The sequence below is a fragment of the Nothoprocta perdicaria genome, unplaced genomic scaffold (genome assembly GCF_003342845.1).
Source record: "Nothoprocta perdicaria isolate Ctin4 unplaced genomic scaffold, notPer1 scaffold_47, whole genome shotgun sequence".
NCBI classification, from domain to species: Eukaryota; Metazoa; Chordata; class Aves; order Tinamiformes; family Tinamidae; genus Nothoprocta; species Nothoprocta perdicaria.
Window position 1 is genome coordinate 3733023 of NW_020455721.1, and position 25127 is coordinate 3758149.

Consider the following 25127-nt stretch of genomic DNA (forward strand, 5'->3'; position numbering starts at 1 on the left):
TGCCAGGATATTCTGATATATTTAGAACTGACTGAAATGGAGCTCCTTGAGAAAATACAAGTTCACTATGCATCATCTTTATCATCATTACATGTAGAGTGGGTATTAATTTTTCGTCCTAAACAGTACACATATTTCTTGGCATATTTTCATGTGGCTATGAGTTTGGATTTTTTTTTCAGTTAAGTGAAACATTGACACAAGTTTTAAATAGGAACTATGTCAGTGTATATCCTCGTTGCCTTGAAGCTGATTCATTATCCTCTTCAGTAGTTTTAACATTGGCAGCTATTATCATAACAGCAGCTGGATTTCAGATAGCCTAGTATAGCTGGCACATGTTAGGGCATATGGGGATTTATTAAATCATTCAGCTCTTGCACACAGAAAAGCATGAATTACTTAATATCCAAATTTAAAACAGCTGGTCATTTCTGTACAGTAATCTATGACATACGTCATTTTCCACAGACTTTTTAGTAGTTAAGGACGAGAAAAATGAAGGTTTAGCTCCCTTGTTTGCTTAAGTAATAATAAACATCCTATTTTATTAAGAAAAACTACCAAATTGTCTAGTAGTTCCGATTAGAAAATAATCTTCAAATGGAAAATTCTTTTTAATATGTGGCAACAAGTAAGGGAAGCTATGCAAAGAGAGGGAAAATGTTTTGAATATTTGAACATGTGCACATATGTAAAACTCTTTTTTTGTTATTTTTGCCTTTGCACTCGAGAGCCCAGTGTCTTCATTTGTAGCCTCTGCTCTTATGGCAGCAGCCAGCTATTGCATTCCCATATAGATATTCCCATAAAGATCTCTCAGCACCAAGTTTGCCAGGACTAAGCATTGCTGCAGACAGCTCCAGAGCTCAGAGCCAGAACAGCTAAAATAAGTATGTTTGAACTTCTTCAATAGCCAAAAGGGATTATTTCCATCTTCCATTTAACAAAAAGGAAAAAATAAGCAGAAGTAGCACCTCCTATATCTTCTTTCTCTATTCCTGGGTTTGTGAAGTCATGTAGAAACTTCCTATACATCACATGTAGTATCTTGTCAGTAGATTCCAAAGGGAATCCACCTTCATCTCTAAAAGGTGACCACGGCCACTTGAAACCCCACTACACCAAAAATTCTATAGGCTAATGTACTGAAGAATAAAGCCACTTATACAGGAGTTGCATGGTTATCAGCTAAATGCCAGAAACAGAAATATATCAGTCTGAAAGACTATATTAAAGGAGCTTTATTTTATAGTTTTTTTCAGAAATGTTTTCCTTGATGCTTCACACTCCTTTTTTTTACACTTAAATTTCAGCGAATTGTAATATTCAGAAAGAGGCTGTTGTGTAGTTCATATATGTCAGTGGGTGATCTACAGTGGGTGATCTTTTTCATTTCCTGAAGATTTCTCTGTAAGCTGCTCTGGAGAGCACCAGCATAAAGGAAATGAGGATGCATTGACCTAACCTAGACGGTGGCCCTGCACAGTGTAGCCCTTGATGAGGGTTTTTGCAGGAGCACCATGTATATTCTGGCTGATACCTGTGTGCCTGGTGAGAGTGTTCTCAAGAATGATCCACAGATGAGATATTAATTTCAAAGTATTTGCAAGAACATACAGGATTATTCATATTAATGAATATTGTATTAGCATTCAAACAATAATATATTGACTTTCACACTGCTGGTTCATTAATTTAATCCAGGGCCACATTTAATTTTGTATCAGAAATTCTATTAATTGGGGTTTCGTTGTATCAAAATGTGCCTTTTTTATTTTCCTTGAGTAATCTGACTTTCTAGATTCAGGATAAGCTGTGTTTCTGAAGGGTGTTGCTGGTAGTTACAAGCAAAGACTGCTTTAATTATCTCAAGTCTTGCCACTTAATCCCCTGAAATTTACTTTTGCTGCTACAAGCAAACAGTCGGGATGCGTTTTAGTTCGGGAATTCTGTGGGAGCGGGGGCCACGTCCTGTAACTCGTGAGCAGCGCGCAGCGCTGTGAAGGGGCCCGGGGGCTGCTGTGTCCTGCCTGCCGCTCTTGGCCCTGCGCTGCTCCCGGTGCCGCAGGACATGGGAGGGCTCCTCAGGGGGGAATGTTAACCTCTCCTGTTACCACCCCTTCGTAAAGGAGGAGAAGAAAGAAATAAAAGACTGAAAATAAAGTGGGTAAACGCAGAGCAAAGATGGAAGGCTCTATGCCCGCGTTTCAGGAAATAGCGAAACATGGCGGAAAATCTTCCCTCCCGGTGTGTTTGTTGTTGTGTTCTCCATGTCCTGGCGTGACAGTAACGTGTGTGGCTGCTGCCGTTCGCTCAGAACTGCCTCGTGGCTCATGGTGGATCGATCAAAGCCCTGCAGCCTCGAGTGCAAGCTGGCAAACGCGGGCCGCTGCCCAGGCCCCGTCACACACAGGCCCGGCCTCTCCTGCCCCCTTCCCGTGTCCGCCGTGGGAATCACAGAGCTGCTAGGAAGTCTGTCCTCACCTCCCTTGCTTTCTGTAGAAATCCAAATGTGGTTTTTCAGCATAGGTAGACATAGGTTTATATGCAGCTGGAAAAAAAAAAAAGGGAATGGAGGGAGGTAATGGCTTAGGAGGAGGTTAATCACTTAGGTGTAAACTGGAATCCGCCAGTCTGGTAGAGACAGTTGCTCTGGGTCTGAAGAAACTGATAATGCTGCCCACTGTTGAGATACTATATATTTTATATAATATCCCAAGATATAATATAGTTCTCTGGGATCACTGTCTTCCGGCAGGCTCCTTCTTGCCAGCAGGTCTGCCAAATAGCAGCAACTTCAGCAATTTTTTGGCCATCTCTTTCTGTTATCATTTACATTGATAGGAGTTTTTCCGGCAATATCCGTTTATCCATCTGAACATACCTTTTGGCAGCCTCCTTTCTCCATGGGCTTCCTTGCGGTGTGTTGTAGTAGGGCCGCTCTTCCCCTGCAGTTTTGCAAGCAGCAGTTTGTTGCCCAGGTTCTGGGCACGGTAACACGTGTTATAAAACCTTCCATGGGCAGTCAGCCCTTCGATCACACAGTCTCCCTCGCTGTGTTTCTGGTGCGTGCATGGATTTATTTTGTTGCTTAGAAGTCTTTTTTTTTTGGTGCTTTTTTTGTAGTTAATTTTAGACTACTGTAGCTGAAATGAGGGAGAAAATCTTCCCTGAAGCTTATTTTGAAGGACTGTCGCTAGGACTGTTGCTATTACTTGGATGATTAAGTAAATCCTGAAAACTATAAATAACTATGTGAATAGTTTTCTTCTGAAAGAAGATCACACAGTAACCTCCTACATATTGTTAAATCTTCATTGAAAAGATAGAGTGGCCAACTCAGTCCTCATCAAACTTGAAGTTGTTCCAGACACGCTGCTATTTTGAAAATATCTTAGTGCTTGTGATAGGAATAGCAGTAGTATTGATTTTATCTTCTTATCCTGCTGAAACTGAAGAAGACAAGCACTGAAGACACTTAAAGACATAAATATCCAGTTAACTTTTTTATATAAATGTTTGTGGGGTGTTCATTTACTTTCTAAATGCAGTTAATTAGACAGTGGACTGTAACAACTCCCTGACTTTTTGCAGTTTCTGTAAAGGCTTTTGATTCTCTGAGGAAGATGCTGGAGAGGTTGGCAGATTTGTGGATTGTGAAGCCAACAAACCATGACAAGGCTTTTAGTCCTGGGCTTTTTTCATGCGTTTGAGTACATCTGTCATTCTAACTGCTGCGAATGCAAGTGTACCTGTGTGAAAATCCTTATGACGTTTTCAGTTAAGAAATTGCTGAGTGCATTTGTTACTTATCCGTAATTTTATATTTCAGACTCTTCTCTTTAGTCTGCCTTTGGTGTACGGTTCTGAGTTTGAACTACTCACTTTACCAAATGTCTCTCTTTTTATTGCTTTAAATTAACTTAGTGTTTGTAAAAAGTATTGAATTAGCACTGAAAACTCTTGTTGCTGTTGGTTTTTTTTCACTGAATAGCATAGAAATATCCGTATCATATCCAGACTTGATCCTACAAGCTGCTCTTACCACAGGATTTAGATCTTTAGGTCCCTTGAGACTTAATTTTGGACTTATAAAAAGCCCAATTAAAAGCTAAATTTGTAAATCTTCCTGTCTTAAATTTTATTCATAAAGTCTTACAAAAGGTTTTAAGTAGGTAGCAATTCAAAAGTGCTGAGCGTTTGCAGATCCATGTATCTCATGAAGATATTTTAAATATGTAGTGTTCAGCAATCAGAATTTATGTTTTTCATTGGCACTAATTTGGGCTAGAGACGCATTAGGTGTTCCAGGATACATTTACAGTAATAATAGTACAGCCAGGATGAATACCATTTCGGATGGACAGGCTTTCGGTTTGACTTGTGTATTGTATTTTTTTTTCCCCATTTCTCAGCAGCCGCTGCTACTACTTAAGCTGAACATCATCCCTAAGATTGTTTGGAGAGAGAGTTTCTGCATCTAGTTACGGTTAAGCTTTCCTTTCCCTGGGCACTTTTGTCTGAACTTTTCTTCTGCAAAACCCTGATTGGATTATTGCTAGGTGATAGGATAGGAATAAGGAAAACACATCCAATTCCCAGTTCCCATAGTGTAACAAGGTTTTTCTTTTTTTCTCTTCTCTTGAGGGCATGCGAATGTGCTTTTTTGGAAGTGGTAATCAATGCAATCTGACACCTCTTAAAAGGAGGAAACTTAAAGGAGGAAAAGTAAGGGGCACAGTCTTAGAAAAACTTATGCTTAAAACGTTTCTTTAATATTTGTCTTTTTGAGGTGCCTATTTTAATTGACATATTTCTCTAATATTTTAAAACATGATCACTGAAATAACTTCATAACTTCTCTGTAAAGATATTGTCTTTCGGTTTCAATGTCATGGTAGGAATTTCAAATCCATACTAAATGAAACTAAGGGGAGAGTTTAACTTTTTCTTCAACTTTTCATGTTTCTCTCCTTGATTACAGACTAATCTGACATGTAATTTTAGTTGTAAATTTCTCTTGAGTTTAAGTGTATTCAAATATATGTTGACATACATAGGTATTTATTATGTTACCCTGTTAGAACGTATGCATCGTGTGTACACCATACAGGGTTTGGGCATGAAAATTCTGGTGTTGCTATTAATTCGTGCTTTAGACACATTAGAATTGTTACAGATTTGAGAAATTGCCAACATACAGGCACTAAGTGACACTATAACATGAAGATGTTGGAAAGGTGGTGATATGTAAAGGTGCAAGGTGAAATGTATGTTCTTGTGAATCCACTATGCAGCAACTTGTAGTTCAGATGCATTTCGGGCTGAAATATAAGTTACAGAGACTAAGCACTAGTCTATGACTAGTAGCCAAACTTTGACTGTGAAGCCAAAGTCTCTCAATTTCTTCTAAAATTTCTTCTAAAATATCTCTCAGCAAAACCCAGGGGTCGAAAATGAGAAATTAGCTGTGGGAATAAGTAGTACACATCTAGTTCCCAGTGTAAGTTTGGCATGGAGGGAATGTGCTTCCAAGGAAAATAAAAACTGGTACTTTCCTTGGTTTTGTTACTTGTAGCTTACTGGGCTTGTATGTAACTGGACCATTGCTGTGGAAGGGGGCACCTATGGGAGTTTCTTGGTTTCCTTTGTCTTTATTTCTTAGAGCTGTATCTCTAAAATCATAACACTTGTTAAAAAAGGAAACTGGAAATGGTTCTTTTTAACGGTATGATGTTTTAAAATATTTATTGTTTCAAAACCATGGCAAGCAAATACAGCTTCTCTGATGAGCCTCCTTTTGATCTCTTCTTTCCTCCCACTTCCTTACCTATCTAATATCTTTCTTCAGATATTTCTTGTAGTGCTAATTTGTAACCACCGTATAGTTTAATGTGCTTTACAGTCAGTTAAGAATCATGGCTTGGAGGTTGTATGAACCTGAGTTTGAAGCTTATTTTCACACTAGTTTCTTATGATCTTATGTGCTAATTAGAATAGGGGAGAGAGCCCAAGCAGAGGAAAATTGTGATTTAAGTACGCCAATTCAAAGTGGAAAATGCATATTGTCTATAGCTGAATTTACTATAATAGATATACCTTAATTTTCTTTTTCATGCGCTGTAGTGTATAAAATGAACATTACATTTTGGTTGAAGCAGTGAATTATAATTTAAATATTGTGAGAGAGAAATTATCTTTAACCTGTGAAAAATATGAGGAGAAGTGCGTTTCATATGATTCATAAATAAAGCACTGTAGGCTAAGAAACTAATCTAAATTATGGACATAATTTTGAGACTTCCTTTAGCCTAGACTTACGTGCATGCAATTTTATAGATTCCTCTAATGTTATTTAAACATTTGTCTGTGGCCAAAACCTATTAATTCAAGCATTGCAGTCGTATGAACTATACCCAAAGCTCTTCTAGGACTAGAAGGAGGGGAACGTGTTTTGGAAATGGGCTCTTAAATGTGCAGTTCCTAAGCTCCTGTCAGAGAAGGTGAAAAGCTAGTGGAAGTGCTCGGGTGTCATTAAATCTCTGAAACAGACCCGCAACCAGAAGTGATTTTCAGTGTCTCTCAAGCAAGAGCAGACGTGTTCTAGCCCACATTTGCATTGCCCTCTGTTGTAGAGCAGAGTGCTATTCCAGCCCCAACTACCTGGTGTAATTAATTAAAGGCAAATATCTTAATGAGTCATCCCCCGTGACTCAGAACAAAGAAATAAGACTTTAATTTTTTCCTTTCTTTTCTCTACTTTCTTAATGTGTTTTAAAGCAAACCAGTGCGTGCTGATCCCATCTGCCCTTAGCTTTTACCTCAGGGTTTTTGTAGCTGTGAGCAAGTGTAGAGTGACAAGCTGGGAGGCTCTCGTTCCTGAGCACAACTCTATCTCACAGAGCAGAAGGCAGTGTTAACCTCCTGTTCTCCCATGGGTGTATGCCCATGATCCCTGGGCGCTTTGCCTTAATTAGAAATTAGCAGGTAGCAATTGCCTCCCCTGGAGGATAATTCGCCTGGAGCAAAAATGTAAGATGAAAGAAAAACAGAAGCCCAACTGCCACTTGTTTGCATTCGTTCCTTTTGCCTCGTTATGATGGTAAATGACCATTAAGTTCTTGTTAAGCTCCTACATAAAATTAATGTGAGGTTTTATTGGTGCTTTTTGAAAATTATTGTGCTAGTTGCTTTGAAACATTGTGCTGAAATATAACTGTTCATTTATCTTTTACAGATGACTTTATAATAAGCATTCTCAGTGCATGCCACCTAAAAAGACTGTAATTAAAGCTGTACTGTTTAATTTTCCCTGCCTTTTCTCTGTTCTAAAGAGCTGGACAGACCTAAATCCGAATGCAAGCTTGTCCAGCAGCAGGACTGTGATTCCATCCAGGGCCTATCTATTCAGCCCATCTGCTCAGAGCAGGGTAACAGCATCCTACCTGCCAGCTAATTAGTGCTGGATCAGCTTGTCTGAATATTGCCTTTGGTCTGTAACTTGACTTGAGTGGGGTCACTCTACATCAATAAGAAAAAAAAAAGAGAGCTGCAAGCATTAAAATAATTCAAATTAAAGCAGTTCTCAAACTGCTTTTATTGTGTACTCATGATAAATATATGAAATATGGGTATATGGAAAGTGTTACCTGTAGTGAATAGAACATATGTGGCTTAAGTCAAAATCCAATGGGCATATTAGAAAAAAATAAAAAAGTTATAGCAGATGATATATTTTTTCCCTTATTAACTGAATTGTTTCCTTTCCTGATGACTCTGAATGGATGATGTAGCATATGTCCTTTCTGCAGCAAAAATGTCCTTGTTGCTCTTCATCCTAACTAGCTACTTTGCTCTTGCGTGAATGGTTAATGCCTTGCCGGAATATTTCGTAGTGCTGGACAAAGAGAATGTCTGAGTGCCTGTGTTTTGTGCCTTCCAAAATGCTTTAGCCAAATATAAGGCTGGGCTGATTATTATATTAAGATTTACATTCCTGATTCCTAATGTCCTGTGGAGTTGCAGATTATTAAGTCACAGAATCACAGAATGTTCAAGGTTGGAAGGGACCTCTAGGGATCATCTAGTCCAACCCCCTGCTCCAGCAGGGACATCCAGAGCACAGGGCAGCATCCAGGCGGGTTTGGAAGATCTCCAGAGAAGGAGACTCCACAGCCTCCCTGGGCAGCCTGTGCCAGGGCTCTGGCACCCTCACAGTGAAGAAGTTCCTCAGGTCACATCACAATTTTATGCTAGTGGCTTCCTGAGATTACTTAGCCATACTTCTAATAGAATGCAAAAATTATTTGAGATATGTTGGGGGCTTTCATTATTGTAGGAACAGCAGAAGCTTAAGTCTATCTTTCAACATATGTTTTCACAAAATATTGCTTTTATTTGACAGAATTAATATGAAATACAGTAATTACCACATTAAGTGAGATAATCTTTTCATGTTTTCAATAATAATGCAAATAAACATTTTCCCCATAGAGAATGCTCAGCTAATACTTTAGAACACAAAACTGTTTCATTAATTAACTAAATGTGCATTTAAATTATGATTATGGATATGCAACAGTGTTAGCTGGAGAATTTCATTTTTCCTGTGGCATCTACATGGGATGTGCTGTGAGCTTCCCCTCTCTTGCATCGAATTTGCACAGGAGTTGTTTTTCCTTTCAATTTCTCTTGCCTCCTGCTTGCACTAGAGCCTCTTGTTCTCTTTTGTGTTTCTAGCGTCACAAAAAGTTGTTTCACCTTTGCTGCATTATTCTGTCAACAATATCACTCACAGAGGTCTTGAGTATTCCGCTTGCACCTGCATTAGCTCCACAGGCCTCACTGGGACTGATCCACTGGGGCTGGCTCATCTCTCTCACCCTGCTGGCAACACTCCTCCTAATGCACCTCCTGGTGCCACTGGCCTTCTTGGCCATGTTGCTGGCCCATGGTCAAGCAGTTTTCCCTCAGGATTCCCAGCTCCTCCTCCTTCTCCTACAGCTGCACTCCAGCCTATACTGGTGCCTGGGGTTATTCCTCCCTCGGTGCAGGACTTTGCTGAGCTTGCCTTTGGACAGGGACACTTGCCTTTGGACAAGGACACTTGCCTTTGCTGAACTTCATGAGATTCCTCTCCACCCAACCCCCCAGCCTATTGAGAGCCCTCTAAAGGCATCAGAGTCCTCTGGTGCGTCAGTCAGTTCTCCTCAGTTTTGTATCCTCAGCAAACTTGCTGAGGATGCGCTCTGCCGCCCTTTTTAGGTCACTTTTCCTGAAAATTCTGGTACGATTCTGTGAGTAAATAAATATTGAGAACCTCAGAAATGTCTTTTGTTGTTCATGTCTGTCAATCAAAGCAATCTCTTCCTGTTTCTACAATTGTGGTTTTGGTGATAAAGATTACCAATTTTTCATTTATCAGAACAGTTAGGTTTGGTACCCATTTGGTGTGTCTGGCTTGGTATGTGTGTACCCACTGATGTCCTTCTACTAAAATTTAAATTCTGTTCCGTCTTCTGAGTGTAGAAACTCCTAAGTATTGTTCTTCCTATCAATTTTTGGAGACTTTCCTAAATCTTATCATTTTGCTTAATGTAAGACTGATGACAGTTTTTGAGCAGTTGCCCTGCCACATGCTGATTCTCATCTCTTTTCCATTAGTAGTCGTCGTGCCTGATGTTCTAATTCTGGGAAATTCTGTTCCTGGTCTGTGACTGTGTGTGCCAGCTCTCTCTGTCTTGCCATCAATTTTTCAAGGTGCAAGAGAATCTGTTTTCCTCGATCTTCTGATATTACTCGTGTGCTTTAAATCAAGATGGTAACTCAAATGGGTAGTGATCCTATCTTACCTAGTTATATATATTCTTACGAGAAAATGTTATTCTTCTCAACTATCTCTTTAGATGTGATGAAATTAATCTCTTTCCATTGATATTAAATTTACCTTTGGAGATTTATTCCCTAAGCATAATATTCACACATCATCTATTCCAATTTTAACATTTTAGTCATGCCAGAGAGCTTTCATACTCTTACTGGAATGCTATCATATCTTTGAATTCTCCATAAAACATATTTTTAAGTCTGTCTTCCATTTTCTTCAATGATAACAGTATATTGTAAGTTTTATGCTGCCTCTTTTTTTCATCTTTGATTATAGATTTGTTCACTGATAGGTCATCAGTAATTGGAATTCATCATACCTGGAAACCTCTTCTGGTATCGTGCCTAATCATTGCTCCACAGTGCGATTTGCTAGCTTTAAAGAAGTTATTCTCCATTTATATTACTTCTGAAAAATATGGGCTACACATTGAAAATGTGGCCGTTCCACTGTCTAAAGGGTGACATCTGGTAGACATAAGCCCAGAATATGTGGCCACTTTCCAGTCTCCTGTTTGAATTGCTGAGGTGGTTTGATTTATCTTTTCCAAACATCTAAAACCTGCTTAGAGTTTATGAACAGCTTTGCTTATCATAGGAAAGCAATCGATGAGCTGTTACCTCACCTGAGATCGAGGGGCAGCGACTTCCTTAGGTTTGTCTAAAGCACTTTGGCTTGGCCTGTTTGGGAGCCCGCCTTTGGGCAGGAAAGCTCTACTGCTGGAATGGCTTTTAGAGACGTAGCTGCACACAGCCCACCACAGCCACAGAGAGACCCTTAAAGGTTGATTTTTTTTTTTAAGTCTACATTCATTTAATACCTGTAATTATTGACAAACTAACCATCTATCCTCAATATTTTAAAGTGTGTTAGATGATCAATATCCTACGTATATATTTTTGTGTGTATGTTTTTGTTTGATTACCCTTCTTCAAAATTTATCAGAGGGTTAGTGTTTTGCGTGCATTGACCTCAAGGGCATTAAAATGACTCTGCATCTGCAAACATATATTTTTAAATCACTTTAAGTGTTTTTCCAGATCTTTTCTTCGATCTAGACAGAAAAGGAGATGTGAAAAGCAAGGCCATTCTGAGATCCTTGTGCATGTCTGAAAAATGAAGATCATGGTGCTTAATGCTTATGCAGTGCTTAAAAACTGGTTTTTACTCTGGCATAAAACTGAAGAACTACACATTACTGGAACAAGCGAGAAGGGGAGCCACCTATATATATATGAAATCCAAAACATGTTGTCAGGACACTACTGTAAAGTCACGATGCGTTTTCCTCCAGATGAGGAAAGGTAAAGACAGTGCAGACACTGGGACTGTAGGTACAGCCACCCTCTTTTTTGGTTTGTTTTAATCCCAGAAAAGGCACTCAGTGGCACGTGGTGGCACGTACCTACTTGAATATTTTTCTCAGCTTGCAGTCTGCCTCACCACATCTTGCAAGAGCAAGTTACAGAAGCTACTAGTGTTGATAAGTTTACATATACAACACTTGACTTTGCTTAGACTAGTAGGAGAAAGTGAGGAAGAAAAAGGCCTGTATTCCAGTTTCTTGTGCAAATTCCAGGCGAAAGTCAGCAGAGCATTAAAAAGAAAACATGCTTGAGAGCCTTGTTAGTTGAAGCCATCTTTCTAAAGGAGAAATTAGGTGATTTTAAAGCCATTTTACTTGCAATTTTGCTTTTTCTGCCTAATGTCCTCAGCTGAATAGCAGATTAAGCCCATCCCTCCATTTGGCCAGTGATGCCAAAATAGTTTGTTCTGATTATTATTAACTAACAAATACCCTAATAAATAGTTTTCATGAACTAGTCCTGTGTTTTGAAGGAAACCTTTTATGTTCTGAATTCATCTGCAGTTTCATCTGCATACCTGACAAAGCAGGTATGTCCCCTAGTAATTCTGCTACCTTTTCCAGTCTCAGCAGACTTTGCTTTCTAGATCCCAAGGGCTTATTTTTCAGTTTCTCTCTGGTCTGTTTGCCATGTTCTGTAAAACAACAACAGAAACAACAACAAAACCCACAACAAAAACCACCAACAACAAGAAAGAAGCAGCAACCTCACCACCACCCAAAGCCCTTTCAGATGAGGGCTGTCTGGCGTTGGTTGGCACACATTCAGTTGACCCCTGTGACTGCAAACGGATTGAAAGCCATCAGCTGTAAGAGCTTCCTCCTCTCTTTGGTTAGAGAGGTAGGTTATAGTTTCAGCAGGAAACACTGGATGATATCTGTGCTGTAGCAACAATAAAGAAAAAGCACTCAGCTCTCAGCAAGATGATTCAGATTGAAAAACTGTAGGTGAAGCCTTCAATGCCTTGTACGGGGTTCATTTTTTATATATTTTTTAAAATTTACTGTTTTCCAAAATCTGTCAGTTTGCAAGATCTGTTCCTGTGGTGTCACAGTATTTTGTTGTGAATAGATATGTAAAGCAATACCAAAACGTGCAACTGGCTGGGGAATGGACTTCTAATTCTAGCCATCAATGTCCTAGTCTTTTTTTCCTTTGCATCCTTTCCCATTCATTTTCACTCAAGTTGACAGCAAAGAGACTACATCAATTTCTCTTAAATTTTGTAAGTGAGGAACAAACTTCAGAGACATTTTTACAAATTGTAATCTGTAGTAGTTTTGCACTTCTGATTTGGGGAATGGGGACGATGTGGTGTGGTGACAGATCAAATGTCTTCAGCTTATTTGTGCAAGCGGACAACCGCCCTGAACACACGTTGTATCCCGCCGATTGATATTTTGCACCTGCAGCAAAAGCAGAATTCAGAAGGAACGGGAGACTTGCAAGGTGAAAGCACTGGTAACAAAATGTTTTGTTTTGCTTCTGTGTAAAGAATGAAATGAAACACTGGTTTCCTAGCTTGAGGACATATTGACCATGCTGTGTGTTTGGACGTGAATTTGGCAAGCTTGGGTTAGGCAACAGCTTTGAAGTATTGTGACGACGAGATAATTCGGTTTTCTTCTTCGTTTGGCAGCTACAGTCTAAGCTCTTGAGGCTTCTCTAGAAGCTTCAAACTCCAGGTTATGACTTGAGATAAAATCGAAGTCAATTCACATTAGCCAGTCCTGATTCACCCTTTCTTCGATGTGCATGTGATACATGTAGGGCTACCAAAGCCTCACATTAGCCAAATGATTCTTTCCACTTTTCTGCTCTCTTTCTTTTCTGTCTTTCTCCTTCTTTCCCCCAGGCCTCATTTGTCCCCCTTGGAGAAGTGTTTTAGCCCTTCTTGCATAAACTAGTCAATTACTTCTCAACTGCTCAGCTGTCATTTGTTTCAAGGGATGCTCTAAAGGCAAAGTTCATCAAAAAAACTGTAATATTAACAGCTGCAGGATCCATATTGACCTTTTACGGCTAGTTTACAACAACCGTTTTCAGAAAAAGAAGTATTACTTCTTATGTAGGTATCAGTGTCTTAGATGTCTTAGATCGGCTCTAACAGAAGAAAATATTTGTGCCTAGGAGTTTATTCATCTTAAGCACTCTCCGGCGCAACTCCTCCTCATCTAAATGGTCATCACTGAAAATTCCTAAAAATTTTTTAGATTTAATGGAAATTCTTTTTATTAGACATATGTTGTTTTCTCAGTTTTCCAATTAGCTAAGTCCACTGTAGTTGGTAGTAAAGTTTGATCTTGTCCCTATTGTGATTTTTGTTAAATTTAGGGTCTTATCAAAACATATTCTTGAACGAGATGAGGCTGAGTGGTCTAGGGACAGTGTCTGTTGTTGGGCTACACCAGCTCAATGGTCCCGCAGCGCTCCAGGGATGCCCGTTCCCTTAACTCTCATGCCAAACTTTTTCAGTATATCATTCTATTTAACATGTATGCAAATTAATAATTTTTTATATGCACTTACTTTGCAAAATTTGCCTCGTAATTTCTTTAAATTATTTCAAGGTAAATTCTCTGTTTCCTAGTGATCCGTGTTTTATTGCATTGTGTTAATTGGGGACATAATTTACATTATCTTACCACACTTTCATTAGTAAAGCACATCAGATTTCTTTCAAGTTAAGCTCCTGGGTTTTCACTTAATGAGGAAACAGTGTTGTTTCTGAGTCTGCAATATTATCTCTGAAAATTTAATTCCAAGCTTAAATGCAGCTTTGAACACATCATGATGTTCTTGCCCTGCACTTTGCTCTAAAGGTTAAAGGCTGCATTGCCACCTTGGCTGTGTAGCATGGAATAAAACTTGCAAGCTTTATGCTATTAAAATAAAATATGTATATTTATAATATATATGTATATGAGAGAGAGCAAAAGCTCTGTATAATCAGAGCTTGGAGTCTTTATGGGAGAGGGATGGATTCATGTGTGTGGTTTTAGTCCAAGTATTTCACTTACTCTTAAAACTGGCAAGTTTATTATTCACATCTACTCTTACTGCTGCTCAGAGAGGTGATAATTCCCTATATAATCTTTTCCCCTAAGTTTTTTGAAGACTGTTGCTTGTTAACAAAGAAAAACCGTTAGAGCAATAATAGTAAAAGGTTTTTGATCTGTCACACCTTCCTTGTATAAGGCCATAAATGGCAAGTCTGCGCAGAAACGTTGCCCAGTCTCCTGGCTGCTGCTTGCAGCTGGTAGCCCTGAAAGTTACCCAGGGCACGGGCGTTAAGGGCATCCAGCTACATCTCTCTACAGAAATGCAGAATTGTAGCATCAGTGTTCCAAGTGATGTTCTGTTTTGAAATGTTTCTATTCTATTATTAATTGCAAAGGCCGTACACTCAACTTTGAAATTACCTTGCTGCTGCACGAGGCTTTGTGTACTCAGACATTCGAGTCCGGTTGTTTGGAAAGGTAGCAGTATCCAATGCTTAGAAAAGGAAACATGTCTGCAAATTAGACTGTTAGCACTTCATGTGGACCACTCTATGTGCACGTTTACAGTTATGAATGTAGAGCAGTGTACAACAGCAACTGGATGGTATAAAACGGAAGTGTTTTTTAGTTACCATACTTGTACATGAATTGTCTTTGAAGTTCCTCAGGCTAACTAGTTGCTATTAAAAATCTTATCCAGGCATTGTATTTTTATCTATCTGTCTCAAAGCTAGGATTTTTTTTTTTATTCTGGTATTTAATTTTAGCAATTTATTTTGTAATGTATGCAAATATGCATATATGCAGTATGTAAGCTGATGTGTTTTGCATAATTGACTGTTGATTTCATTGTGTGCTTTGAGAACAGAGTGAAGATTATGTTAAATTTAGTGTGTATCTTGTATGTGTTGTGAAGTACTGTTCCCTATACAAGCTTCATCTTTCCCATGGAGCTGTTTTCAAATGGCAAACATTTTGTGTTATGATTTCACACAAAGCAAAAGGGATGAAAATCCAGCCAAATTGTTTGCGTAGCTTCTGAAATGAAAGAACTATGTCCTTTAAATCTGCCAGCTATTTTGGGTAACTCTTTTGAGCTGAGTGTATTTCCTTTAAAATTAGCTTTACTTTAGTGTCTGCTTTGCCAGGAGTTGTTATTCTGTCTTTCTCTGTGCTGCAGAAGTTCTTAATATAAATGAGCTTGAACCTCAGTCTTGGAATAAAATGTTTGGCCCAGTGACAGCTCTGGTTCTTAACATTCTACCTTTATCCATTCTCTGTTCTGCTTCAGATGAAGATCTTAAATTCTGTGTAAAACTCCTCTCCCTACACTGCTTCTGCTTTGGATTCTTTATCTGTTCCTTACCTTTAGTCTCTATTTTTGTCTTTGGCCACTCTTTGAAAACCTGCTTAACCTTCTTTTTGTTGTGTCTTTTTGTCCTCTTCTAGCTTATTTATAGCGTAAACCTTTACAGCCAATGCCTTTCTGCTGAAAGCTATTCATTGATATCAGCTACTTAGTTTAAGGGGAGACATTAATGAGGAGAGCGCTATTCCCATCTTTTGATACTTGGCTGAAGTCAGCTGCATAGGGTGGTTTTCACAGAGTCTCTGCTCAGCATTGCATTTCTGATGGTCACATATTTGTGTTGATGGATTATTCTTTCTTAATCTAATCTACCTTTCTTAAAGGTAGCTGTGTTTTCTTGGATTCAGAATACTGCAGAAAGAGTTTCTTTATTTTGAAGAAGATGCAGATATAGTGATAACCTCACATATGAAACAGGTAGAGCAAACCTCGCTGTGTCATTTGTTTCTCAGTAGAGCAGAAAATGTTATAATCTTTTCTATTTAGCAATTTCTGGCTTGTTTTTCTGTTATATCTAACAGCAGAATGAGTTCTCTTCTGAATGCTAATGCCAATCACACTGGTAAGCAATGTTTGCCCGTCTGTTGTCTCTCAAAGTAAACTTCAGAACATGGCTATCTTCAAAAGTAGCGTGTTGTAATGACATGTGGGGTGTAACATTTCTGTAGTTATGGAATATTAATCAGTTATGTCTTTTCATAAAAAGAAAAAGCAGAGCATTAACCTGAATTCTGGAAATAGTTTCAAAGATTGTGATCCTGTTCTGTCAGTGTTTTGAATGTTGTCAACACCCTCATCAAAAAGGAGATGCTGCAATTGGAAATGTTACAGGGAGGACTAATAGACATTATTGGAGGTAGAAGGGCTCCAGCACACAAAGGAAATTAAGGGCTCTGTGGTCTCAAAAAGCAATAACTGAAGGACTAGAATAGAGGTCTACAAAATCCTGGGTAGCACTGAGAAGGTGAGTAGAGTTATTTGGTACCTGTCTGCCCCGGAGTAAGAATTAAGGGCATCAACTGAGACTGGCAGGTGGTGGGCCCAGGTCAGACAGAGATGTTTGTCTTATAAGTAATTAAGATATGGAAGAGTTTGGCTTCAAGGGGAGATTGAACAAGTTTGTAGAAGAGAAATCCATCACAGGCTGCCTCTCTGACAAAAGCCCAGATCGTTGGACCTGGTTGGACCTTTGGTCTCATTTGGTTTGTCTTCAAAGTCCTTGAAACATTATAGCATTATAGATTAGGGCAAAGCAAATCAACAACAACAACAACAACAAACCCTTCAAAGTGAGGAAGGTTGAGGTTTTCCTACAGATATTTGCTAATGGAGAACTGCTTGCATTTTTTCAGCTGATTTCATCATGCCAAAAAGACATAATAATCGTTCTCTCTCATGTGCCAGATTTCCATGTCAGAGTGAAGAGCTGAATGACTGTCACTGAAGCAGACGTGCACAGGTCCTTAGAGCCCAAGACAGCGCTGCTGATGCACGCTGTGTCAGCCGAGGAGAAAGTATATAATGTTCTCAGCTACTCATGCCTGGGATGCAATTATTTCTGACCATGCCTGACAGCTCTAATGTTAAACAGCAAAGGGTCATAGAAAATTAGTGTAATTTCAAAGGCTGCTTTAGTGCAGCAGTCATTAAGTCGGTTCCCATGAACGGTTCCCTCGTGCAACTCTTAATAAATTCAAACTTTATTTTTAGTAATGACCTTTAGTAATGTGAGCCTTGATCCATTGAGATGCTGTTCACTTTTGATGCATCTCCAAATCCCTTTTTTATGCATTTTAAATCAACACACGCTTATTCTGAATTTATGCGTGTGGATAGACGGAGATGTAATTTAAACACATCTGTTCAAATATGCATTTCAGATCAACTTGGTGCCGGTTCTCATAATACGGCTGAGTTTTTGACGGGTATTATATCCCTAAAGTACACAGCAGATGGTATTTATTAGAGAGTGAATGAAAATGAAGTTTAAGGATGTTGAGCTTTTTGTCTTAAGTTGCTCATTTTTAAATCATAAAACGATAATGATCTGAAGTTATAAATCTGTAATGAAGTTCTGTAAAATGTTTCATTTGTATGGGAAGAGTAGACCAGCTTACTGATGAATAAAATTAGTCCAAACCTTAGTTGTTCCTTTAAGAAAGTAAGTATTATAGTGCTTCTTTGGAATACATTTGAATTGTATCTAATAAGAACTCTGGCAACTCTCTGTGTGGTTGTGAGAGCAAATGGGAGTAATGAGAGTAAAGTTGTGCGTGCGCTTTGTCCTCAGGCAGCAGCTGTGTTAATTAGGAAATACACATTTTTTCCAGGTCACTATTGCCCAGCAACATGGACAGTGTCAGGCCCTACACATGTAGACTCCTCCTTACCTCTTCCCTCATCAGCTTTTGCCCCGGAAATCCGACTTTCTGATTGCTTCCAAAGTGTTAGCCACGTTTTGGAAAGAGCTTTTGCAGGGGGTAGCATAGAAGATTTGGAAAAGAACAGGCACAGAAAATATCCCTTCTCCTTCTCAATGAAGCCCTGAAAGAAGCTAGACCCTCCAGTTGTGTAGGCTGGCCAAGCTCCTATTTTGAGGTGACTATTGCAACTCTTCTAGGGCGATTGCGATCTGAAGGGCTTGGCTCGGAATCACTTCCAAAATAGTAGCAGGATTTAAGGTCTTGCTGGTAATTCCCCCATCTCTGTATGTGGATCTACCTTGCTCCAGGGAAAACTGCAAGGCTCTTTGAAAGATCTGCATTGGGGATTGTTCTGTGGTCATGCCTGAGTTTAGTTTTTTGCTTGTTTTAATATATACATGCAGAAGGGGTTTGGCACTCCTGTTTCCTTGTCTGGTTTGTCCTGTCTTAGGAAAAAGTTTGGAGAGGGAGAGAGAGAATTGACAACAACAATAATAAAAATAAATCCATGTCTTACAAGTACAAGCGTTTTCTTTACACATCAAAACATAGAAAATGATGATTTACTTAAAAGTCTGGGAATCTTCAATATTTCAGTAGTTAGGGGAAGCTAAGCAAGCGAGTCTGCTTGGAAATTAGATCATTATAGACCTCTATAAAAAAAAAAGATAACATATAGTTATTTTCATTTTAATGCAGGCAGACTGTGAGGTGGAGGAAAACTGATTTGTGAGGCAGCCTGGAGTTGTGTTAGGCAGTAATAGAAAATATTTTAAAATATTTGAAATAATATAATTGCCTTGCAGTAGGAACACATACATGAATAAAAGATGTTATCAGGTGTCCTACCAGGGTAGAACCTCATGCTAATAAATTTAATAGAAATATGATTATTATATACAAAGTTAAATTTGCTAAAAGTAATCAAAAGTGTCTGAATAATTAATATTTAACAACTTTTAAAACAGTAGTGCTTAAGTGCCATAGTTTGTTCTAATCTTCTTCTTCCTACTGAATATCAACAGCTTTCCTACATAAAGTAGAGCACAAATTTCGCCTTTCTCCTTGTAAGTCATTGTATCTGAAGCTGTTAGATGCCATCTATGTTTTATTTTTTCTTCCAGTACACCTTGTTACAGACTTAATAGAAATTCAGTCCAAATGTAGTGAATTTATATCTTCAACTGGCGCGATCACAGGGAGACAGTTGGATAGAAGCAAAATATAGAGCCCCTCAAACTTGTGCGATGCTTGAAGTTGAAGATATTAGTACTAAATATGAGAGACCTTATACAAGAAACTCCCAAATCCTCCTCAAAAACAGAAATACAAAAGAAAAAGCCAACCTTCTGCAGGGCAGTGGTTGTAGGAGACGGGCAACCATCGCTTTTGGTTGGGGCGCAGAGCGGACGTTCCTGCGAGGGTCTCTACCTGCACCCCAGGGAGCAGCTCGCAGATACCTTCAGATTATTTCATCTGCTGTCTCATTTTCATTTGCATGTCCCTGCATGCACGTAAGAAATATAAGTAACGTAAAAAATATAAGTAAAAATCCTAAAGGGACCCACCCTGTGTAAGGCTCCAAAATATAAAGTCAGGTCTGAAATGGTGACCTTTCAGAGAGAACAGTGTTTATTTTCATAACGATTTATCACTTTCTAATATTTTTCAGTGTGAATTCTTCATTTGGGAACCAAGAAGTTGCTAGCTCATTACCTTTTTAGTTTTGACCTCTGTTGCTTTGTTTTGCCCATGCCGTTCTTGTACCCATCCTTGCATCCTCTAAGAATGTGCAATGCTTTGAATTTGTTCATACAGCTGTTGATTCTGATCCAATGTTTCTGTTAGACCGGGGTAGGGTGGGGAGAAGGAGGGGTCTTGTTTAAGAACCAGTTGGTAGCTTTAAGTCAATGATAAATTTAAGTACAAACAGTTGAAAAGCAAATGAGAAGAATATATGGTCCTGCAAAGGAATTTTGGGGAATCACCAGAGAAGATGAAGGTGCTAATGATGGGCATTTTACCTCCTTTCTCTTTACTTAGGTTCTTGCCTGAACATAAATTTGATTTTTAATGGCTATTATTAAAGGAGTTTTTTTTTGTGTGTGTGTGTGTGTGACTAAAGCTACATGAAAAACTGGAGAAGATCTGTTAAGGAACCCTAACTGTTACACTGTGTTATTTTATAGATAGTATTGATTATTCCTCAAGTTCATGTTTTTCTGAAATTTCACATTTTTATTTTAAAGTATTCCAATGGAAAGCCTTTGCAGACCATTTTTTTCCCCTCATTTCTAAAGCAGAGTGAATAGAGGTAACAGTACAGATTCTCGGGCAAAATCTGGCAAGGTTTATGATTGCCAGATAAAATGATAGGTGCTTGTCAGGATGAAGAGGGCTTAAAACGCCTGCCAAAGTTCAGCTCATTTTGTGCTTGGCAGCACTGAAACGCACCTAGCCCTCCAGCAGGGCATCGGAGGCATCCAGGCTTCTGAGCGTCTGAGGGGACTTTTGGCTTTTTTAAAATCATTTTATCTTTCATAAGGGCCACTGGGTCCTCTGGGCCCACAGAACGGTGGGTTCTGGAGCTTCTCAACTGACCCTGGGACACATCCCCTGCTCGTGGGTTTGGGAAGCTTCCTGGAAGCCCGTTTCTGTGCTGAATGATCCCAAATGCCTACCGGGGTTGTTCCTCACTTTTATTCTTAGTTTACTGCAGAATTGTGCACTTCATTTTTCAACTGTGCACTTCATTTTTCAAAGCAATTCAGTATTGATTGATGCACCAGTAATCAGTTCTTCTCTAATTCTGCAGCATATTTTTGTAGTTGGGACCGTTTCTTAAGCGTTAAATCAACACTGTAGAGAACTTAGTTCTGGTTAGTTTTAGAGTGTCAGGGCCAAGGCTACCTTGATTTTCAATTTCATTTTAATTTATTTTATTTTTTTAAGAAATGACTGTGTGTGTGTGGAACTAATTCTACCCATTTTTGCTTGTGCATGTTTTGAGGAAAACGGAGAGCTTGTTTTCTTTCAGTAACTGAATTTTATCCTGAGTTAAATCTCTCATACTTTTCTCCCCTTTAAAACTACTCTTTTTTAATGACATAATCCACAGTGATAGAAAAATTCACAATGCAATGTCATATCTGAGGCAGGCTGGATCAAACTTGTAATTAATTGCTGTTTCTGAATAGACTGGTGTCCTTATTCTCATTCCATAGCTTGGTTCTTCTTTGTGTCTAATAATCCCATCTAGAAAGAAATCTAATTACTAAGATAATTAACACCTTATCACCAAGTGGAGTTCAGACATTCGTACAGTTTATGATTTTTAAAAATATGTAATTTCCCTGTAACTGAATGACAACTGGTGTGATGGAGAAAAAGGGCATATTTGAGCATATCTAGCTTGATGGGACCTTATAATTCATGTCGCTATAGAAACAGGCAAACCTTTATAAAGGATGGTATCACTACTACAGTTGGTAATAAATGCCTTGACTGTTGCCAATAGCGTCATTAAAATGGCTAAAATAACTTCATTATAGCAGTTTTGTCAGGCTTAATTAATGTTCTGTTAATGCTCTGAGAAATGGCAGTCCATGTTATGTGATACTGATTTATAAGGTAATATATTTTGTCCCTTGTAAGCTTACTGTTACTGCACGAAAATATGGGCAATGTGAACAAAGTCATGTTGCAGGAGGCAGCGTTCTTCTCAGTCATTACATTCAAGCTATTTTATTGTTACCTGATCTCAAGTCAAACTTTGTATCTTAATGCTTTTGGGACTTAAAAGATGGAAATTAAGAATTTTTAGCCAATTGTATTTGAGACTTTGGTGTTCTGTGCAATGCAAAGCTCGTTTTTTTCCTCACTTGTACTTATTGAATCAACTCCTTCTTGAAAATGTCTGGTTTTATGCCACTTTCAGTTTGGCATTCAAATTACATGTTTTAACTTCAGTCTAAAACATTGGAGTCTGAATTCATGGAGTCAAAAAAAAAAAAAAAAAAAAAGAATTGAGAGAATTTAGTTGGTTCTTTTGTAATTTTTTCTTAAGGAAGAGGAGAGAGAAGATTCTAATCCCCTAGAAGAGACTATAAATTCCTGTACAGCCAGCTCTATATGTGAAAAGCAGGCCAAGGAATTTGGTTTAATATCTCATTGCTGGTATTTAAATAAAAAATAGGGTTTTTTAAGTGAAAAAAGAAATAATCTCAAAATATATGTATAGCCATGTAGTCTTTGTATCAAGGCCACTGTCTTGGGAGTAATTTTTTTTTTTTGGATGAGGGGATGAGCTCTGCTATCTCACCTAATGCCAACCTTGCTAAATAAAGAGGTGCCTATGCATTTCTAAACCTAAGGTTTAAGGATTTTTTCAATTATGATCTTAAAGCAAGGAATAATCCAATTTTATGGATTGTTGAGTTAGAAATTAAACTGTGAATAAAATTTGCCTTCTTGGCAACTGGCAAAACCAATTTTTTGTCTGAGATTGCTGGGTTCCATGGGACATGAGTCTCCTGGTTTGGATATCCCCTTCTACTTCGATAACAGTGATATAATACGTCAAATATTTTGCAAACTCCAGTGTTTAAGCATCCGAATTTATAAACGGTGTAGATTAGGTAATCAGAATTCAAGAAATTTACAGGTTCTGCTGATAACCTTCAAGTGAATGAAGAGTTGGTTCGGGACATTTTCCTCCTCCTGTTACAATCCCAAATCACTATTTGGCGCACTGTCTCTTCTATTCCTTGTGCTCTCAGCTGAATACCAAAAACATTTTTAATTACCAAACGACAGTGTTAAAATCTCTTACTTATTTTTCCCCAGATTACTGTAGGTCTCAACTTCTGTAGATAAAGTTGAAGGATTATGTGTGCCCTAACTTTTAAAGGAGCAAGACCTTTATCCGTACTAAGTTCAGGATTCCCTTCTGCTTGCCTTACAGAGTGCCAGGAATAACCATTGCTACAGACATCATCTGTGGTTTTCCAGGGGAGACGGATGAAGATTTTCAAGAAACCATGAAACTCGTAGAGCAGTACAGGTTTCCCAGCTTATTCATTAATCAATTTTACCCACGCCCAGGAACCCCTGCTGCAAAAATGCATCAAGTTCCAGCTGCAGTGGTAAGATATGTTTCCTTACAGTGCTCTACAGTGTATTCTGCCAGTGTATTCTGGCAATTTGAAATACAAAAAGCATGTACGTGGAAATGCAGCTCTTCCTGCAGATTTCTGCTACAACTCAGGTAGAGTTTTATAGAAATCCAGTAAGTGCAATCACTGTTGAATTGCCTTTGGAGATTTGTTAGGTCACTGGGTGCTTTTCCATGTGTAAATTACTGCTCAGACTGTTAGGAAAGGCAGAACTGCAGTTTGACTGAGGTCCTGTGTTCTTCCTATCAAGTTTTGCCATTTGAAGTCGTAGGTGACTGCCATCATCTCCACAAATTGTGAATAATTATGCAAGTATTAATAAGAGGGTGGTAGTAATCTTCAATTTAATCATTAAACATCAAATGTCAATGTAACTACTTCCATGAGAACTCCCTGTACCCAGCTTATAAGCACCTTCAACCTGCATGTTTAAGGTTAGTGCTGAATTTGCATTTAATCTTTCAGATACTCTCTTACTGTCTCTCTTTGTATCTTTTAGTGTACGTCTTTTATGGTTATTGACTAACTATTGACTGTATTGCTTGGTATAAATAGTAAGCCAATAATATAAATCACTTTAAATAAATAAATAAATAAAATCCTGTGATCCATGTATCCTGATACACTAACACGAAGCCAAATCAGTACTTGTATCTCTCCACTTGCACATCCAAAAGCTGGAGTCCCTGTTTACTGTCAGTGTATACCATGAATTCTCCGAGGTGTCAGCTGCTGAAAGCATAAAATGCGATTATATTTGGCATCTACAGTTTCTTGTTTAGAGAAGTACAGCTTGAGCAGTGATTGCTCACTTATTGTAGGCCATTTCTTAGCAGAAGATTCTGAATTTTCCGATATAAATAACTGCTGTTAAAATAGCGTATGTAGTGTAACCAAGTCGTTCTGATAGTTTGGTTAGAATGCTTTTTACAAAGTCATGAATGAAAAAAATGTAGAAACTTGTTTTTTATCAGAAGAGTTAAAAATGGGTTTTGTTTCTGTTCTTGCAGTTATCCATTCACAAATTTGTAAGCCCATTATTTCTGTGGGAGGTACAAAGAACTAGGTTAATTGGCTGTCTTTTATATAACTATGTACCATAGGGAAGAGAGTGTATGAAGAGCTAAATTATTAAAAGAACAACACTAGCTGTTTTGTGGTTGGGGAGAAAGGCGATCTGGGAAAATAGGAATGTCGTTTTAGCAAGTTTTACATTCCTTCTTTGTTCTTATTTCTAGTACATATTGCTTTCCATCAATAAGGAGCTTCAAAGGAAATCAGGCCTTTAAGCCAGGGCTGATGAAAATCTGTAATTAATAGAATTTTGTTTCTCACTTTTTTCCCCTTTTTCTCTCTAGTCCTTGGCGAGGGGGAAAGAAAAAGTAAGTTATAAAATCCTTTATTCTTTCATTTATTTCTAGAAACACAAAGTAGCCAATCAATGGAACAGGAAGAGCTTGTGCTGATCTCTTGCATTTTATATTCCTGTTTCCTCTAGATAGAAGCTAAGGGTCTTCCCTGCATTGCCAAGGAAGTATAGGCACTTCCATATGCATTTCTTATCTGGAGTTACTTATAGTTGTGCAAGTTTCTCAGCTTGGAGAAGAAAGCAACTATCTACATCATGCACTCTTACTCCTTCATCTTTAAAAAAATTATTCATGTCCTCTTACTGCTAATGAACTGACATTATTGCTTTTGCATAGGGAAAACCAGCACATGAAATTATATGAGAATGTGCCCGTCTGGTACCTTGTACTGCCAGCCGAAGCTCAGGAGCTGGTTCTTTCCTCTTAACGTACTCCCTGTGGTGGGTGCATGTTTCTATGGATAGAATCTCTCTATAGGAAAAGAATCTTGGCTCTGTTATTTGCACACAGCTACTGAACCAGTGATTAAGCTT

At 38.5% G+C, this 25127-nt stretch overlaps 1 protein-coding gene across 1 annotated transcript in view; it reads left to right on the plus strand.

Annotated features, from left to right (window-relative positions):
• CDKAL1 (CDK5 regulatory subunit associated protein 1 like 1) overlaps window positions 1-25127 on the plus strand; it is a 352009-nt gene that overhangs the window by 225808 nt on the left and 101074 nt on the right. Inside the window, exon 12 of the mRNA XM_026047034.1 lies at window positions 23014-23194. Coding sequence (XP_025902819.1) covers window positions 23014-23194 — 181 coding nt within the window. The remainder of the gene's footprint in view (window positions 1-23013; window positions 23195-25127) is intronic.